We start from the raw sequence: 18153 nt of genomic DNA on the forward strand, positions 1-18153 counted from the left end.
TCTGTAGATTCTCTTTCAGGTTTTTTTTTCTTGAAATTTATTTGTTGAAGAAGCTGGGCCATTTGCCCTTAGAATTTTCTACCTATGTATTATGGTAATTGTATCCCCATGGTCTCATTTAATATGTTTCTTTATTTTCTATGAACTGGAAGTTAACTGCAGAACCTTGTTCTTTCTGAAGTTCTATTTTTGTTAAGAATATTTATTGCATGCTATTCTTTAGTTTATTTTATATCTCACTTGGAGACATGGAATGTCATCCTATCTTTTTTGTGATGTTAATATGGATGGTGGAATCAGATATTGTTTGTGTGTTATTAAGTTACTCTATTCAGCTTTTCACCTAATGGTTTTAGTGGCCATTCATGGGCATTACCTGATGCAGTATTTCATTAGAAGCTGCAAAATAGTGATTTCTAATTTTATCACTCTTTCTTCATTTATTATCTAGTTTTCATGTAAAGAAATATTTTCCTTAATATGTTATTTGGTTATCCTCAGACATAGTCCCTGTAAGAAAGTTAGGATAAATGTTGGATTTTTTTCCTGTTAACAGTTTTCAGAATTACCTGTTTATTCCCTAGCATCCTATATGAATGACCAATGAAGTTTTTTCCCTTTGTATTGTATCATTATGAACTTTAGGTTTTTAAAGCATATTTGGTATTTTTCAGTTCATTACATTTATTATTCTTTTTTGATGTTGAGGTTGTCTTTTTGTATGAGTCCTCCCTTCATATTGGCCTCTAGGTCTTGTTTAACAACACTAATAATCCTTCATAGCTTCCTTGCTTTATTATATGACAAGCTGTTCGAGGCTCATTCTACACATTTCCTTCCCTGAGTTTGGAATCAGCCATTTGTCCAAGGAATTTTGATTCTTTTAAGTGGTAAATGGCTTTTAGAGACTACAACCTGAACTAGAGGAATGCTTACTGGGTTAGTTTTTTCCTTGTAACCCTTTTTAGTGGGCAGATCTCAGAAAAGTTTTGTTAAAGAACAAATATGCTGTTAGTTGATTCTGGTAATACCAATGCAATTTTATAATCACAGAATAGTTACTTTTTAATGGTATGTTTCTGTATCTTTTCTTTTAAACTGGAAATCTTGGATCCAAAATAGAAATATCAACATTTTGCCAGTAATATGATTATTAAGAAGATTTCAAGGGGTTTTGTTTTGTTTTGCTCCTTTGGATATTCGGTATTAGGAAATGTATAGTCAAATTACTGTGTGATAAAGTTACTTACTTCCTCCCTTTATAGTTAAACTGCCAGCTCAATACTACACTTAGGTTCATTTAATTTGCTTTTGTTTTTAGAAATTGAACTTTATTTTATAATTATATGTGACATTTACCTGATTCCAAAATAAAATATATAAAACAGCTGGGTGTGGCAACACATGCCTATAATCCCAGTGACTCGGGAGGCTGAGGCAGGAGGATCTCAAATTCACAGTCAGCCTCAGCAACTTAGCAAGGCCCTAAGCAACTTATTGAGTCCTGGTCTCAAAATTAAAAACACACCAACAGGGGCTGGGGATGTGGCTCAAGTGGTGGCGCTCTCGCCTGGCATGCGTGCGGCCCGGGTTCGATCCTCAGCACCACATACAAACAAAGATGTTGTGTCCGCCGAAAAACTAAAAAAAAAAAAATAATAATAAATAAATACTAAAAAAATTCTCTCTTTCTCTCTCTCTTAAAAACACACACACACACACACACCCCAACATAAAAAGGGCTGGGTAGTGGGTGGCTCAGTGGTTGAGCACCTCTGGGTTCAATCCCTGGTACAAAAAAATTTAGAGCAGTCTAGCTTCACTTTTTGTTCTCTTCACTCTTCTTATAGATAGCTATTTTTAAAAGGTTATGGCTTTTCTGTTCACTTAAAAACTACATATAGGGGCTGGGGTGTGGCTCAGCGGTAGAACGCTAGGTAGAGCGCTTGCCTAGCGCATGGGAGGCCCTGGGTTTGATCCTCCACCACATAAAAATAAAAGTAAAGGTATGTGTCCAACTGCAACTAAATAATAATAATAATAATAATAATAATAATAATAATAATAATAATAAAAAATAAAATAATAGAAAATACTTAAAAACCAAACTACATATATTCATATCCCCCTCTTTTTAGTTAAAGGTAGCATACTATACACACATTGTGCTCCAAGTTTTTTTTTTTAAATCAGTAGCACATTCTAAGGATTATTCTGGAGCAATTTCTAGAGATCAGCTTCATTCCATTTTATAGCTGCATAGTATTCCATGATATGGAAATTATAGTTTAGTCAGCCAGTCCCTGTTGAGGGATATTTGATTGTTTTTAGGCTTTTGCAGACAGCACTACAGTGAATAGCCTTGTGCATATCTGTTTTGTTTTGCCAATGTCATCTAAGATTAGAATTTGAAGATATTATTAGGTCAAGGGTAACTGTAGATGTGTTTTTTTCCCCTTGATATTGCCAAATTCCCTTTCATAGGGGTTTTGCCATTTTGTATGTGTACTCATATTGTATATAGTGTCTATGTCTTCATAGCCTCAAACTTTTAGATTTTTGTCATCTGATAGCTATAATATAAGATAGTTTTAATTTGCATATTTTTTATTATCAGTATGGTTCAGGATCTTTCCATTTGTTTAATCTATTATGTCCCATTATCCTATATTGAATTAAAAATTTAGGTCTTTTTTTTTAAATTAAAAACTTTTTTTTTTTAGTTGTAGATAAACACAGTACCTTTATTTTATTTATTTTTATGTGTACTAAGGATTCAACCCAGTGCCTCAACACATACTAGGCAAGCGCTCTACCACTAAGCCACAACTCCAGCCCCCAAAACTTAGATTTTAATGGGATAAGATCCATTTACATTTCTCTTTCTGTGGACATTTCATATTTCTTATTTATTTTTCTATAGCTGTTGATCAGTACCTTTTCTACTTTAAGAATCTATTTATTAGGAATGTTAATCTTTATTCTTTCCTAGTTTATAATTTTTATTTTAACTTTTTTTTTTCTTATACTAAAGTGTTTTATTATTACATGGTCAAACTTATAAAAAAAATTTTTTTTATTCTGAAGTTTGTAGCCTTTTTGTTTTGTGGTACTGGGAATTGAACCCAGGCTTGTACATGCTAAACAAGCTATATTTCTAGCTCAATGTAGCCTATATATTAAAAGACTTACATTATATAGGAAGAAATGGGGAACACATGGGGGAGGTAAGGGCAGAGATAGGCCAGTTTGAATGTGAATGTAATAGTTCAGGTTTGGTAGCTATAGAAGTGGCTCTATCTTTTGGAGAATTTGCTGATGGGTAGGATGTAGGCTATGAGAAAGAAGCAGAACAATTTGTTTTTGGCCTAACAGGATTGAATTATCCTTAACTGAGAAAGGGGAGATTGGAGGAGGGGTAGGGTTGAAGAAGATTGAGAGTTTGGTTATGGACATGCAAAGTTTGAGATTCCTAGTGGACACTCAAGTGAGGTATCAAGTAGAAAGTTGCGTATGTGAGTGTGTAATTTTAGGGAGTGTTTAGGGCTAGAAATAATCATGTGAGAGTCACCAGCATGTAAAGAATGTTTACTTAGGTTTTTATTTATTTCCTCTTTTAAGGTATGTTTTACATATTGTGAAGTGTACAGATATTAAATATACATTTCAGTGACTTTTAACAAACATGTACACCTGTGTGACTAACATCCTAGTCAAGTATAGAGCAATTCTGTTGTCTCACAAGTTCCCTGGTGCCCTTTATAATCTCTATTCCCCAGAGGAATTTACACTGTTCTAATTTACACTGCCACAATTTAGTTTCCCTTTTGTATATGGTATTTAAAAACACAAGGTTGAAGAAGATCACCTTGGTTGTGGGACTTAGAAGAAATCAGGCATGGAGCCCTGGGGAATGTCAGTGATCCAGGGGGCCCAGAAAGGAATCAGCACCGGCACTGGGAGGAGTAGCCTGAGAGAGCCAGTTTGGAGTCCTGGGAAGCAAGTGAAAAAAGGGTTTAAAAAGGAGGGAGTGGGGAACAGTGTCAAATGCTGCCAAGAGGTCTTGTGAGGTGGAGAGCAAAAATTGATAGATTTAGCAACAAGGGGATCATTGGTGACCCTTCTGAAAACTGTTGTTGAGTGGTATGGCCTGATACCTGATGGGAGTGGATTGAGTAAATGGCCTGAGAAAGATTGGATAGCAGGAATATAGACCACCATTATGAGAAAAAAATTTTAAAAAAAAATTTTTTTTGTAGTTGTAAATGGACAACATGCCTTTGTTTTGTTTGTTCATTTTTATGTGATGCTGAGGATTGATCCCAGTGCTTCACGCATGCTAGGCAAGCGCTCTGCCGTCAAGCTACAGCCCCTAGCCCAAAATAGGGTATTAATTGAAATTGGGGGAGTTGGGGATAGAGGAGGGTTTTTTTTTTTGTGGTTGTGGCCTGGCTCATGCTAGGCAAGTGCTTTACCCATGAGCTGCACACCAGCCAGGGTTTTGTTTTTTAATGAGCAGCAGTGCTTCTAGTATTTTTGTGTCTTCATGTGACTAAACCAGTGAGAGGGAAAATTGACAATGGAAGAAAGATAGAAGAGAATTGCTGGAGTGATGTCTTTGTGTAGGCAAGTGTTCAGGGGAGGAGCTGGCTTGAGAGAGGCACAGGCAGTTCTCCTGTGGTAATAGGGGCAAAGTCGGGAAGAGGCCAGGTAGGAGCAAGCAAAATTCTCCTTGGTCATTCTCAAGGGAGAAGGAGGGAGGAGTTGTTAGAGGTTGAAGAGAGCAGTCCAAGTGAATAGCCTGAGAATGGAAGAGTTGGTATAGCATCACCTTACACCTAACCTCCTGACAGTGGTTGTGTCCCTTCCCTGTTTTCTGTACCTCAGTTTCTTCATGGAGCCCTAGGTTCTGTGAAAATGAAGGTCAGAAAACCCATAGTATTTTTCCTGTCATTGTGCCGCAGTCTGGCTGGGCACAAAATCACGAGCCACTCACAGCTTTGTAGATTCAAACAGCAATTCTTTATTCCCGAACCCACACCGGCACTCTACACACGTTCTGGGGGAAATCCACGTTCTGGGCAAAATCCCAAATACTCTCTCAATCCCGAGAGAACTCAAGGAGCAGGCGCGCCTGAGGCAGCAGGATACACCTCTAAACCGGGATTGTCCTAAACCCCAATCCGCCCTAAACTCGGATCCGCCCTGGTCCTTGAGCAAGGTCACCTTACATGCAATGTCACTGCAAATGACCTGGGTCATTCTTACTTAGCAATGGCCCTCAGCACCATTGTAGATGTTTAATAAAAGGTCATTTTTTACCCTCAAATGTAGGTGTAAAATTGTTATTAGTTTTACAGGTAGAAAAGTACTTCCAATATTTAAAATATCACTTTAATCTACTTGTGATCTAAAACCTTTTCAGATATGCATTTAATATACTAATTGTGCTCATATATTCAGAATTCGGAATTGAATAGTCAAGTATCAATTTTTGGGGGGAGGTGGCAGGGGTTCAACCACTGAGCCACATCCCCAGCCCTGTTTTGTATGTTTTGTATTTTTTTGTTTTTTAGACAGAGTCTCACTGAATTGCTTAGTGCATTGCTTTTGCTGAGGCTGTCTTTGAACTCTCAATCCTCTTGCCTCAGACTCCTGAGCTGCTGGGATTACAGGCATTCATCACCACGCTCAGCAAGATCACATTTTAAAAAAGAGTTATGGTAATCCCTCCTTGTCCACAGTTTTGCTTTCTATGGTTTCAGTTACCAGTAGTAACCTTGATCTGAAAACGTTAAATGGAAAATTCTAGAAATAATTCACGAGTTTTAAATAATTTATTACAACCTCCTTCCTTAAACCCTAGGTCTTCTAAATTATCATTAGTTAAATGTGGTTGGTCCTAGTATGCCTAATTTATAAGTTAAACTTTATTAGAGGTATGTGTGTATAGGGAAAAACATAGTAGAGTCATTTTTTTTAACCTTCTGAGATACATTCTGAGAAATTTGTTGTTAGATCATTTTTTCTTAGGTGAACATCATAGAATGTACTTACCTAAACTAAGATGGCTATGTTGCAAGGTGATACAATCTTATGGAACCACCATTGTGCATGTACATGCAGTCCATTGTTGACTAGAAATGTTGTGTGGTACATGATTATTGATACAGGGTCTGGTACTATATGTACCTTAGTGAGTTCAGGTATCCACTGAGGGTCTTGAAATGTTTCTCTTATATAAGGTGAGGGAGAGTGTTACTGTATTTTTCTTCTGATTTGCTACTTTTATCTGCAGTGAGTCATTAGATGAATTTGCCTCAGCAGACTGTTAGAAGGATAGTTGAGTTACACTTTTAAAAAGTTCTAAATGACTGTTTCACAATTGTGTTGATTTCTCTTGGTTTACTTTGATTGTACTCAGGAATGAAATAGGGTTGAACATGCAGATTTGAAAATCTGAGATTACTTTATTGAAAAAGTTTTAAGTATCCAGGAGCCATGGCACAGGCTTATAATCTCAGCGATTCAGGAGGCTGTGGCAGAGGATCTCCCAGTCTTGACAACTTAGCAAGACCCTGTCTCAAAACAAAAAGGAATGAGGTTGTAGCTTAGTGATAGAGTGCCCTTGGGATCAATTCTTAATACTATAATGCATCTATACATATATTAATTAATTAATTGATAAAGTTTTAAGTATTGATGGTTTCTAACATGGACAAAATGTGTAAGTATAAGGACCTCTGTGTACTTACCATCTAACTACCACCTTGATCAATATTCAAATTACTTTAGAGAATTAAATGATGTTGGAGTAGATTCAGAACTGACTTGTCTTGATTCACTAATGAATAAGAGTTGAAAATTATGATTTAATAATATTTTATTCAATCATCATTCATGCAACAAAACTTATTGAGGATCTGATTTGTTCTATAGTACTTAGTTGATAAAGAGCTTCAGTTGAATGCAAATCCCAGCTCTGCTACTTACTAGCCTACAGCTCATCAAACTATTCTAATTTGTCTCCACATTGAGAAAATTGACATAATGCAAGGATCTACCTTACAGGCTTGTTATGAGGATTAAATAAGATACATTGGCTTGCACAATATGTGCTAATTACAAATGTCCTTTCTCTCTTTTCTTCATCTTTGTCATCCAGATTTTGTGCTGGGTGTCATTTTAAGAGTTAAGATGTGGATCCTGATCTTGAAGAACTAGAATTCTAAGATCACATAGCATTAGAGCCAGGAGAGATCTTCAGGATTATCTGTTTGACCAACCTGAAGAGGTTTAGTGAATTGTCTAGTATCACATTGTTTACCATTGGTGGCAAAGCCAGGACAAAGCTTTGTATCCTAGCTGTGAATGCTTTTCTTACAGGATGACTGTTCTGTTGCTTTGTTTGACTCAGCCCCCTTCCTTAAACCTTAGGCCTTCTAAATTGACAGTCCTGGTCTGCATGTTTTGAGTGTTCTGACTTTCCTGTCCAAACATGGAATATATGTGTGGCTTTCCACATACATCCGACCAGAACGTGTCCCCCGTTGTCCCCTCCTTAGGAGCCCAAGGAAGACTTTGTAGGGAAGATGGACAAGCTGTTTCTCTGTGTATAATCACAAAGATGTTTTTATCTTTCTTTTGTATCACAGCCCAGGAGTTAAAGTCACTGTTTGAAAAAAAATCCCTCAAAGAGAAGCCTCCAAGTTCTGGAAAGCAGTCCATATTATCTGTACGCCTGGAGCAGTGCCCTTTGCAGCTGAATAATCCCTTTAATGAATATTCCAAATTTGACGGCAAGGTAAGCAAAACAATGAAACTTTGTCCCTTTAAATATAGAAGTACCATTGAATGGAGTTGTTATTTTTCTAGATTTAGGGTTTCAAAAATCCCTCAGTGATTATAAAATGTCACAGATTCTAAGATCATAGACATAGAAAGGTAAGAATTTGGGCTTAATGTTGATTCCACCATAATGTATTTGGGAGGATTAAAACATAATAGCCCTGGGCTGGGGTTGTGGCTCAGTGGCAGAATGCTTGTCTGGCATGTGTGAGTACTGGGTTTGATTCTCATCATTGCATATAAATAAATAAAGTTCATTGACAACTAAGAAATTAAAAAACACAAAACAAAAACATAATAGTCCTGAGATTCTTCTCTATATATCTATATAGATGTCTCAGGACTGTTTTAATCCTTCCCAGTACACACCTTCACATATACACGTACATATTTTATCTTTTATTTTTGGTATCAATGGTTTAACCAAAGGGTGATGTAGCACTGATTTACATCCTTGGCCCTTTTATTTTATTATTTTAAAAAAATTTTGAGACAGTGTCTTGCTCAGTTTTCCACACTGACCTCGAACTTGCAATCCTCCTGCCCCAGCCTCCCCAGTCACTGGAATTACAGGTGTGCACCATGCACCTGACTTACATCTTCTTTCTTTTTTTGTAATACTGGGAATTGAACTTGGAGGCGCTCTACCACTGAGCTACATCCCCAGCTTGCTTGCTTATCTATCTGTCTGTCTATCTATCTATCTATTTTTGAGACAGGGGCTACTAAGTTTCTGAGGCTGGCTACTAAGTTTCCTGGAGTTGTATACAACTACTAAGTTGCCTGGAGTTGTGTACAATTTGTCTTTTTTAAACTTTCAATCCTCCTGGCTCAGCTTCCCAAATTGTGGGATTACAGATATGCACCACAATGCCTGGCACACACGTATATTTTAGAGAGGGAGGAATATGTGTGTGTATAAATTTGTTTTATCTCCTAAGTATTCTTGAGGTTTGGGCTAGTTGGATTGTGATTAATCAAGGTCTAATTAAGTTTGGAAGCTTGAAAGTGGTTCTGGGAGGCAATTTGCATTGTTTTGTCTGATTGTTCATTATGCAGAAATTGTTGAAGTTTTGAGCTTCCTTTCAGATTTCTAGGCTATTTCAGTATTTCACAGGGTAAGGGTTTTGTTTGGCACCTGCTTTGGAATCTGACTTTATTTTTTTTCTACCTATTCATTCTATCAACTTGCTGTTAAAAAATAAAGTATGTTATTTTCCTCTTAGAAAAATGGCCACTGTAGCAGGTGGACCCTAGTTCCGTGTGCAGTGCCCTGCTCCTCACCCCATTCCCTGCTATTCTGTACCCCTGTGCTGAGCTGAGTGGGGCCTTTTTCAAGAGACAGTAGCAATTGATTTTTGTATTTATTGCCATTTTTGTTTGCTGCCTGGCAGTGGTGTGGGGGTGCTTGAATGATAACTTGTTGCCTGGAGTTGTGTACAATTTGTCTTTTTTAAAGCACTACTGCAATTAATAAACACATTTTTGCTTATGTTTGCATTTTTCTTATTCACATGGCAGTTCTGTGGGTAGTCTAATTTGAGCAGAGAGATTTTCTCTTGAAACATTTTACCTCAGATGTTTCAGCCTGTTTCTATAGGTTGAAATAAGCCTGCATGGTGAAGTTGTTAGTTTGTAGAGGAGGAGCAAGAGCTAGAAACAAACATATAAATACCATAAAGATCCTTATGTGCCTAGGAGTTTCCTCCAGAAAACATCTGAAAGCACTTTTAGTAAAATGTAGATTGTATTACTGTGAAGCTTCTTTTTTGCCTGCCTATACTTCCTGCTCCTGTCCTGTGGAATGTGGGGAGCGAAGGAACTACTCCAGGAAGAAGAATGTCAGCCTCAGGAAATGGCTAGTTGGACTGCAGAGGATTTAAAAAACATATATTATAATTCATTCATTCAGATAGGTGAGAAGTTGTTTGTTGGGATTAGGAGACACTGCTGGAATTTATTTGCTTCCATTGCCTGATACCATCTTACTATGGAAGGATGAAATTGCTGGAATGATAATGTGTGATAATGCTTTCATACCAAGAAAGTAGCGTAGACCTTTAAAAATATTACATACTAGAATTTCTCTTATGCCATTAGATTTTATTATTTTACCGAGGTTTGGATTCATGAGAAGGTTGTTAACTTTATTTGGTATCCCATGTTCTAACTTTTGAAGTGCCAGGGAGAAATTTTTCAAAATGAAGCCATTTCCTTAGTCACAAGGAATTGTTTTTATTAGGTGTGTGTTTGCACTTAAGATTCTGCTTTTGTCATAGTTGGCCCTTTTGTAATCTACAATGGATGTAAGCACGGAGCAGTCACTGTTACACATTGATTAAAAAAGATTTATATATTGATAAGTCTATCTTATGATGTGATGGTATTTTATTATTATCCTACATATTACAATTGCTAAAATACAATTAAACCCTTGCTCTCATCTATTATTTAATATTGATGCATTTGGCAGATATGTAATGAAAGTGGCTAATGTTTGAAGGATATTATACTGTACATATTAAATTAGTCTTTCTTTATCTTTGTGAAATGCATCAATATGATATTCAATGACATCTCAATGATTAATAGAGAATTATACTTGAGTCAAGCCTTTTTGTAACCTAGAAATTAAGATGACTATTCAAATAACACCTCAAAATGATCAAATTAGCATTTTGTGATTGCATAATAATGGGATTGTAGTAGTTATAACAGCAGCATGGCTGCCTCTAGAGTTAAGATCATGTCAACCCCTTGATAATAAAGCCTTTTCTATGTGAGTCGACTTTAATAATATCCAGATTGATTCTGCTCATAAATCATCTGACGTTTAGCACTAAATTTTTGTTACTGTTGTAACTTAAAATTATTTTATTTTTATTCAGCTCATATTTAAGAAATGAAATAAGTGTCTTGTTTTAATGATTCACCATCTTGTCATTGGCACTATATGCCTTTTCCCTCAAATGTAAGGGTTTTCCATGCATTTTGATGCATATATATACATATACACATACAAATGCATCAAATTTTTTTTTCCTACAAAGATTTGTTAAAGCCACTGAAATACGTAGAGTTTTTTTTTCCCCTACAAATATTCACAATGCTTTTCTTGGGAATAATGCTGGCCTTATTTACATAATTAACTGAGTTGCCTAGGTCTCTTGGGTAAATAGTACATAATTGGGGAGAGAAGGGAACAGGGAAGAGTTTGGGGTCTAATTAAATATGCTAAAAAACTACTTAATTATGTATTTCCTCAAGAGACTAGCTGCTGTGAAATCCTCCTTAAAACTAAGCTGTCGTTAGATTTGAAAAAAGGATTTTGCTTTTGGTATGGCTTTACAATTGCAGTTAAAGCAGCCACATCTAGTGTCCTTAACAGTTTGTGAAAACTGGATTGTTGGTTTTAATGAGTCTAAGGGTAAGCAACTTTCTCAACTTTTGTGCTAAATCAAAGCAAATATATTCAAGTAATTTTTGGTTTCTGTAGGTGGTTAATAATTTATAATTTTCTGTGTGTTAGTTAATAATTTTTAAGACATGAAATTGAAAGGGAAAAGCTGTACCGAGGCTTTTTTTTTTTTGGGTGCTGGGGATTGAACCCAGGGCCTTGTGCATGCAAGGCACCGAGGCCTATTCTTTATTGCAGTTTTGCAGGGTTTTTTTGTTTTTGTTTTTAATTTTTTAATAACTTTTTATTTATTTATTTTTATGTGGTGCTGAGGATCGAACCCAGGGCTTTGAACGTGCGAGGCGAGCGCTCTACCACAGAGCTATCACCCAAGCCCCATACAGGGTTTTTTTGGTTAGGCTTATTATTGTGTTTCTGTTATTTCTTTGGCAAATGATGGTGTTGTCTGTGACTTATTCTAGATCCTTGGATTAAGTCTGTTTACTGAACATTTGAAAGAAGTCCAAGGCCTACTGCAAGGGATGCTTGGGTCAGATGAGGCAAAATGAGGCCTTTAGTCATCTGCCTGTTTTCTTTGGTGCAGTTGAAAACGGGACCTCTGAATAGCAAAACAAGACCTCAAAAAACTTCCCCCACCAGTCTTTCTGATTTCACTGTATGTGGGAAATTATGGTCATGTTTGGGAATTGCTCTGAGGATATGAGGGCTCGGCTGGGTTGACAGCCAGGAAACATGCAGCACTAGCCCTAAGTGCCCCAGGATATGTGGATTGTTCCATTGTTCCTCCACCCTTTGAAGAGGTGACTCTAAGTCTTGCCCTTTCATGCCTTAGCTCTTGCTTGAGAAGCTTTTATTTTTGTGGTGCTGGGGATTGAACTCGGGGCCTTGTGCATGCGAGGTAGGCACTCTACCAACTGAGCTATATCCTCATAACCCTGCTTGAGAAACTTTTGCTAGCATAGCATTACTCTTCTGGTCAAACAGAGTTTGCAAATACTAATATCAGTATTAGATCATGAGAAGTTCAAGTACCCATTTCCTGTCAATAAATACACTTATTTAGAGATGGTACTGTTTATAAGTTGTATCATCTCAATTTTTTTTCTTCTTTTTGATCTGTTTCTTTACCTCTGTGAAGGATGACCTCATTAGGGAGATGAGACCATCAAATAGGATAATGCTAGCATAAAGCGACTCCACAGTGAGACGCAGTATAATTTAATAGTGTAGTTAATAACGTGACTTATTCTATACGGAAGACCTTGATTTGCATCCTGAAGATGCCATTTTCAGTGAGCCTGCAGGCTAGTTACTTAATCTCATGAAGCTTAGTCTAGGGTTTAAGGTACATTACCCCAAAATATGGCACTTTGGGATATTGACTATTATAAGCTGAAGGAATTTGAGAAATGGCAGGAAGAACTATTTGACCTTCCCCTGAAGCTTTTTTCCTCTGAAGCAGGTCACCACACCTTCATGAGATGGGTGTTTGCTTGCGCCTGAGGAAGGGAGCCTCCATACCTCTGAAGGTGGAGGATGCTAAGAGGAATCTCATGCCTTTTGTCATATTTTCCAATGACTTTCTATTTTTCATCATACCTAGAATAAAAACGCTCAAGTTAAACTATTTCTTGGGATCTTCATTTCCTTATGAAGGCTCCATATTATGTAAAATTTATATTGAATAAATTTGGATGCTTTTCTGTTATTAATCTGTTTCTTGTTACAAAGGACCCAGCCAAGAACTCAGCGAGATAGAAGGAAAAGGTATTTTTCCTCCACTACCAGCTCCAGTCCTTACAACAGAATGAAAGCATGATGGCGTATCTTCCTCCTGAGGATTAAAAGCTGTGAGGCCTCTGTAGCAGGACATGCAGTGCACAGGAAGCACTCTGTCTCTTTCTCCAGGGGAGGCATCGGTGTGCTTCTTTATGTTCTTGAAGGGATTTGGTGAGAGGAACCTAAACAAGGTGTTTAGCACCCTATAGTGTAGAACAGAGCATAAGAAGTTCAGGAGTCTAATGCCGTTTTACTTTTATTTTTATTTATTTCAGTGGTTATTTTTTAAACATCAGTTGAGAAGGCAATTGCTAATAAAATTTAAATATCTTACCTATTTGACTAAGCTAAGTACAAGGGAAACTATAAATATAAGGGAATGTTTGCCTTGACAAGTACTTAATAAAGCAGAACCAGTTCTGGTTCATGTAGACAACTGTGACTTCGATTGTGTTAACTTGTTAGAAAGTAACCACTTCTCTGTTAGAAACTGTTTTAACAGGGAAACTGCAGAGAGTATGGGGGAAGGGATAATTCATGAGTGCTAATTGCTTGGCTGTTAATTTTCATAAGTGTTGATAGAAGCAGTTCCTTAAATTAAACTTTGTTTAAAATGTATCAGGGGAAATATTCCACAATGTCGAGCCTGAAGTGAAAATTAATATGAATGCTGTGGCAATTAACACATACTGGTTAATAGCTTTTAGCAGCATTTTGGGATGATAGTCCTTAAATACATTTTTGCATGCTGCTCTTGTTTCAGCATTGTTCCATTCTATGTCTAGATAATTATGAACAAATGTTTTCTACAATCATTGGCATTAAATAGCTCTCTTCAAAGAAGTTGCTTAAAACTTTGCAGAAAAGCATAAAGCCACTAAGAAGTGTTAGAAACTTAGAAAAGGTCAGTGAATTGAAATCATTTAAAAAAAAAAAAATACCCTTAGAGGAAAATGCCCCTTATATGAACTTGGAAAATTTGCCATTATCATGGGAATGATTCCTTCTACTATATTAAGCTACTTTTACTTCAGAATCTCTTTTCAAAAAATTACAGCCTGGGCTAAAAAGTGTTGGCTGTGTTACTCTCCAACACTGTTGCTTATTGCTGCCTGAGCTGGGGCAGTGGCCTTGAGCCTAAGGACCTTCTGGCCTTTCTTCTCCACCTGCCCAGCTGTCATGCTTTCCTCTCCCAATCCCAGAGACTGAGCATAAAGTTGGCTACCTAAGACTCAGTTTTGGGGCTGGGGTTGTAGCTCAGTGGTGGAGTACTTTCCTAGCAAGTTATCTTGGCTACTTATCTGTGCATATGATTTGCTAATTTTCCTTTCATAAGCCGGTTTTCTTTATTCTATTCCTAAAAGAAGATATCAGCTATTCACTACCCTTTTGCACAACATCTAAAAGGGGAGTTGTGTACTAATGGATCAAATTCATTAAATATATTTTTAATGAGATTATTTGCCCTTTACCATTTTATTCATACTCTGCTCTTTCTGTTGCTTGACATTATACTGAAAATTCCAAGGGAAGACCTTGAGATTTCTGTCTGTATTGTATTCAAAACGAGTTAAACAGATGTCTTACAACAGAAGAAAATGTTTTAGCGTCCTACTCTGATACTCTATGCTGAATTATTATGATTATTTTTCTTTCCCCTTTTCCTTTTGGTGGTGCTGGGGATGGGTGCTAGACCTTGTGCATTCTAAGCACTCTTCCACTGAGCTACACCCCAGTTCAGTGCTGAATTCTTAAAGCTAGCTTGTTTCACTTTGAGCTTTCTCTCTAGTTGCCATTTCCATAGTTTGTTTTGAGCCTTGCCAGTCTTTGGTTATAAGCCATCTTCCAAAAGTTTTCACTAGGGGTAGAATTCACTGCTGTTTTAAAGTTTTTTCAAATATGGCAGAATTTTGCAGTGGGAAGAAAATGTTTATCAGGTTAGATTAAAATTCTAACTTTGCCAGTTACTTATTTTGTGATATTAGGCAAATAACTTTGTCTCTTTGAGCCTGTTTTTATGCGTATAAAATGAGGTTAATGATAACCATAAAATGTTTTGAGGAGCCAGGCACAGTATCATGTACATGTAATTTCAGCTACTCTGGAGGCTGAAGAGGAGAATCATGAGTTCAAGGTTAGCCTCAGCAATTTAGCAAGATCCTATCTCCAAAAAAAGATGTTGAGGATTTAATGAAGATGGGAAAGGCGTCCGCTGTAAAATGCTGAGTACATGGCCAGTGCTGCGAGTCTGTCATTTTCCCTTCTTTTTACCATAATACTAGCCACTTAATTCATCTTTAGTGAAGGCCTCCTGTGCATCAGATACTATTTAATAAGTAAGTGCTGGATGAAGTGATGAGCAAGATGGTTTCTGACCTCATGGAAGGTTTCTAACCTCATGGAACTTATTCCCTAGTGGGAAATAAATGGAACATAAATAGTTACCAAATGAAATGTCAAATTCAAGTCATAATACAGCTACAGCAGAGCACAGGAGAGGTACTTGGTACCTTAACAGCATCATTGTAGGGGCCTTTGTCCTTTTCTGGGAGGCTCAGGCTTGTATTCCTGTGAAGGTGACTCTTGACCTGCAAACTCAAGGATGAGTAAGAGCTGGCTCAGTGAAGAGTGAAGAGAAATGATGTACAGAGGGCCTGAGGCAAGGGGAAGCTTGGCAATTTACAGGAACAGAAAGAAGGCTGTGGGACTGGTGCCCTACGGGTGGGGTAGATCACGGTGAAGTTCCAGGACCTGACCAGTATGGCTGGGAGAAGTGTTCTTTTTAACCTAAGAGCATTGAGAAGTCCTGAATAAGTTCAACTGGAGAGGTGAGGTTAGCAGATTTGTGTTTGCATGTGTGTGTTTTATGGAGCTGGGGATGGAATACAGGGCCTTGAGTGTACTAGGCAAGTGCTCTATAGCTGAGCTACACCCCAGCTTCTCAGATTTGTGTTTTGTAAAGCTCCCAGGGACTCTGCTGAACAGAGTGTACTTAAAAAGGGTTTGTGAGGATAGTGAGACCAATTAATTAATTAGCTAATGGTATAGGAAATCTGCTGGGAATGAACACGAAGCATTGAGGTTCTAGGAAATGCCTAGGAGAAGCCCATGTGGGTGTGGTGAGACCTCCAGATGGTGGGATTTTATGCTGTGCCTCATCCTGGAGTGCCTTACCCTGCATGCTTTTCAGTACAGAGATTTTCTTCTACTTCTTGAAGATTGAGGCCCCAATTACTATCTTGAAGACCCTGATCCAGAGAAAACTGGTGACAACCTAGGATCACCTAGCTGGACAGAGAACCCAGGTGTCCAGTTTTAGAGATTTTAATTTTCATTGTGACATTCCTATGCACAAAATAGAAACCTGATTTCCAGGACTAGAAGGCCATGTGTTATAAGAAATACATACATGGAATAGTGAGCGTTCAACCTGATTATGCCATTCTTCCCTTGGGAGCTGGGACATGTCATCTCCCATCTATGAGCCTTAGTTTCTGAATATTTAGAATGAAGAATTTGGCTTAATTCCTGTAGTTTTAAGGTTCCATAGTTTTGTGATCAAGTAGGTGATTGACAGCAGTGACAGATAGAAGGGTTATAGATGGAAAACTTGAACTCTTGAAGAGTTAATCCTGTTAAGTATATACTGCCACTTTATTTTAATTCTCATAACAAAATTGTGATATGGGTTATGTATTTCCGTTTTACAGATGAGGAAGCAGAGGGTAAGTGATTTGCTCAAGGATACCTCACTAGTATGTGACAGAGCTGGTGTTTAGTGCTTTTTTCCTTATTCCAGCACCATACCTGTCTTTCCTATACTCTCTTATAGTCGTTTTTATGAAGAAAACAAAAACATTGTTAATATTTGAAATTTTTTCAGAATTTACAAACAAATGGTTTTCCTTTACCAGTGAACTAGAAATCTACCAGACTGGTTTAGAACTTATTGTCAGTTGTGTGGGTTGTTTAAGTTACTGCATCTATAATCTCACTTTCCCAACATGTAAAAAAGAACAAGATTGGTATTGGGAAAGAGGAATGCTTTACATATAGAATCTTGTGTATTCCCCACAAAAGTTAATTTCTATTGATCTTTACAGTATGTAATGTGAATAAATTCTTACACATCCATCCTTCCATCCATCAAATCGTTTCCTCAACACCCACATTGTGTTGGCTCATTCTAAACATTTACTGCATAGTAGATCTGATAAATTAGATGTGGCTAACTGCCCGGGAGGAACTCAAAAGACAAGACTAGCCATATAGCCAACAAGTAGAGGAAGCACAAGTCACATGCAGGATTGTCCCCAGTGCTGAGGACTGTGGCAGTGGTTTGTGACTTCAGGTGACCTGACTGAGCAGAGGAACAGACTCATGAACACCAAACTGTAAACTGCATGTGATAGGTATTGTACTAGAGATCAATATAGAAGATTCCAGGACTATGGAGGCAGCAGTGAGCAATAGATGAATGAATAGTTCTGATCCAAACCAGCTTCTTATCTTCCATGTATTTATCTGAATTTTTGTTCTACTAATTCCTAGAGAGAGATTTGGTCACTCTTATAATGAAGCTCAGAATGACACTCTCTACACATAAATGCAGACATTTTTTTAAATGGCAGTGATGAATTTTAAATGTCATTATTCTTGAGGCTTATAGCTACATGGCAGTATCACAAGAGCTGTGTTTTATTAATATCTCTATTCCTTTCTGTTAAATCGAAGTTTTAACACCTAGACAAAGATACATGTAAGAAAGTAAGTTTAGGAAATTTGCAAAATATGCTACTGTGCAACCAAAGATTAAATTGATTTGTTATATGTGCATTTAGCTACAATTCATTTTAATTGTCTGTATGAAGTTAAAAAGTATTAGTGTCAGATAAAGATTCATCACCAGAGCGTGATTTAAGGCTGGTGCTGGAGAACGCAGGCATGTGTTCCGGCAGATGTTTGTATAAGGCGCTGTCTTTCCTGACAGCAGTTAAAAAGTATGGTTATAGTAATCAAATTGTGGTGCAGCGACTCAGAGGCTAGGGCCAGATTGAATTAAAATAGATATAAGATTTATGAATAGCAATAGCTGTGATAAAATTTCA

The 18153-nt window shown here is 37.3% G+C and overlaps 1 protein-coding gene across 9 annotated transcripts in view; it reads left to right on the forward strand.

The window, feature by feature from the left end:
- Positions 1–18153, forward strand: part of Mapkap1 (MAPK associated protein 1) — a 231631-nt gene that overhangs the window by 40012 nt on the left and 173466 nt on the right. For 8 of the 9 annotated variants that reach the window (XM_015497581.2, XM_015497584.2, XM_048813043.1 and 5 more), the window contains one exon: positions 7656–7804. In XM_015497581.2, the coding sequence (XP_015353067.1) occupies positions 7656–7804 (149 nt within the window). Of the gene's footprint in view, positions 1–7655; positions 7805–15850; positions 15874–18153 lie in introns of those variants that run through there. The other variant, XM_048813045.1, reaches the window with a different exon arrangement.

Source organism: Marmota marmota, unplaced genomic scaffold (genome assembly GCF_001458135.2).
Source record: "Marmota marmota marmota unplaced genomic scaffold, marMar, whole genome shotgun sequence".
NCBI lineage: Eukaryota > Metazoa > Chordata > Mammalia > Rodentia > Sciuridae > Marmota > Marmota marmota.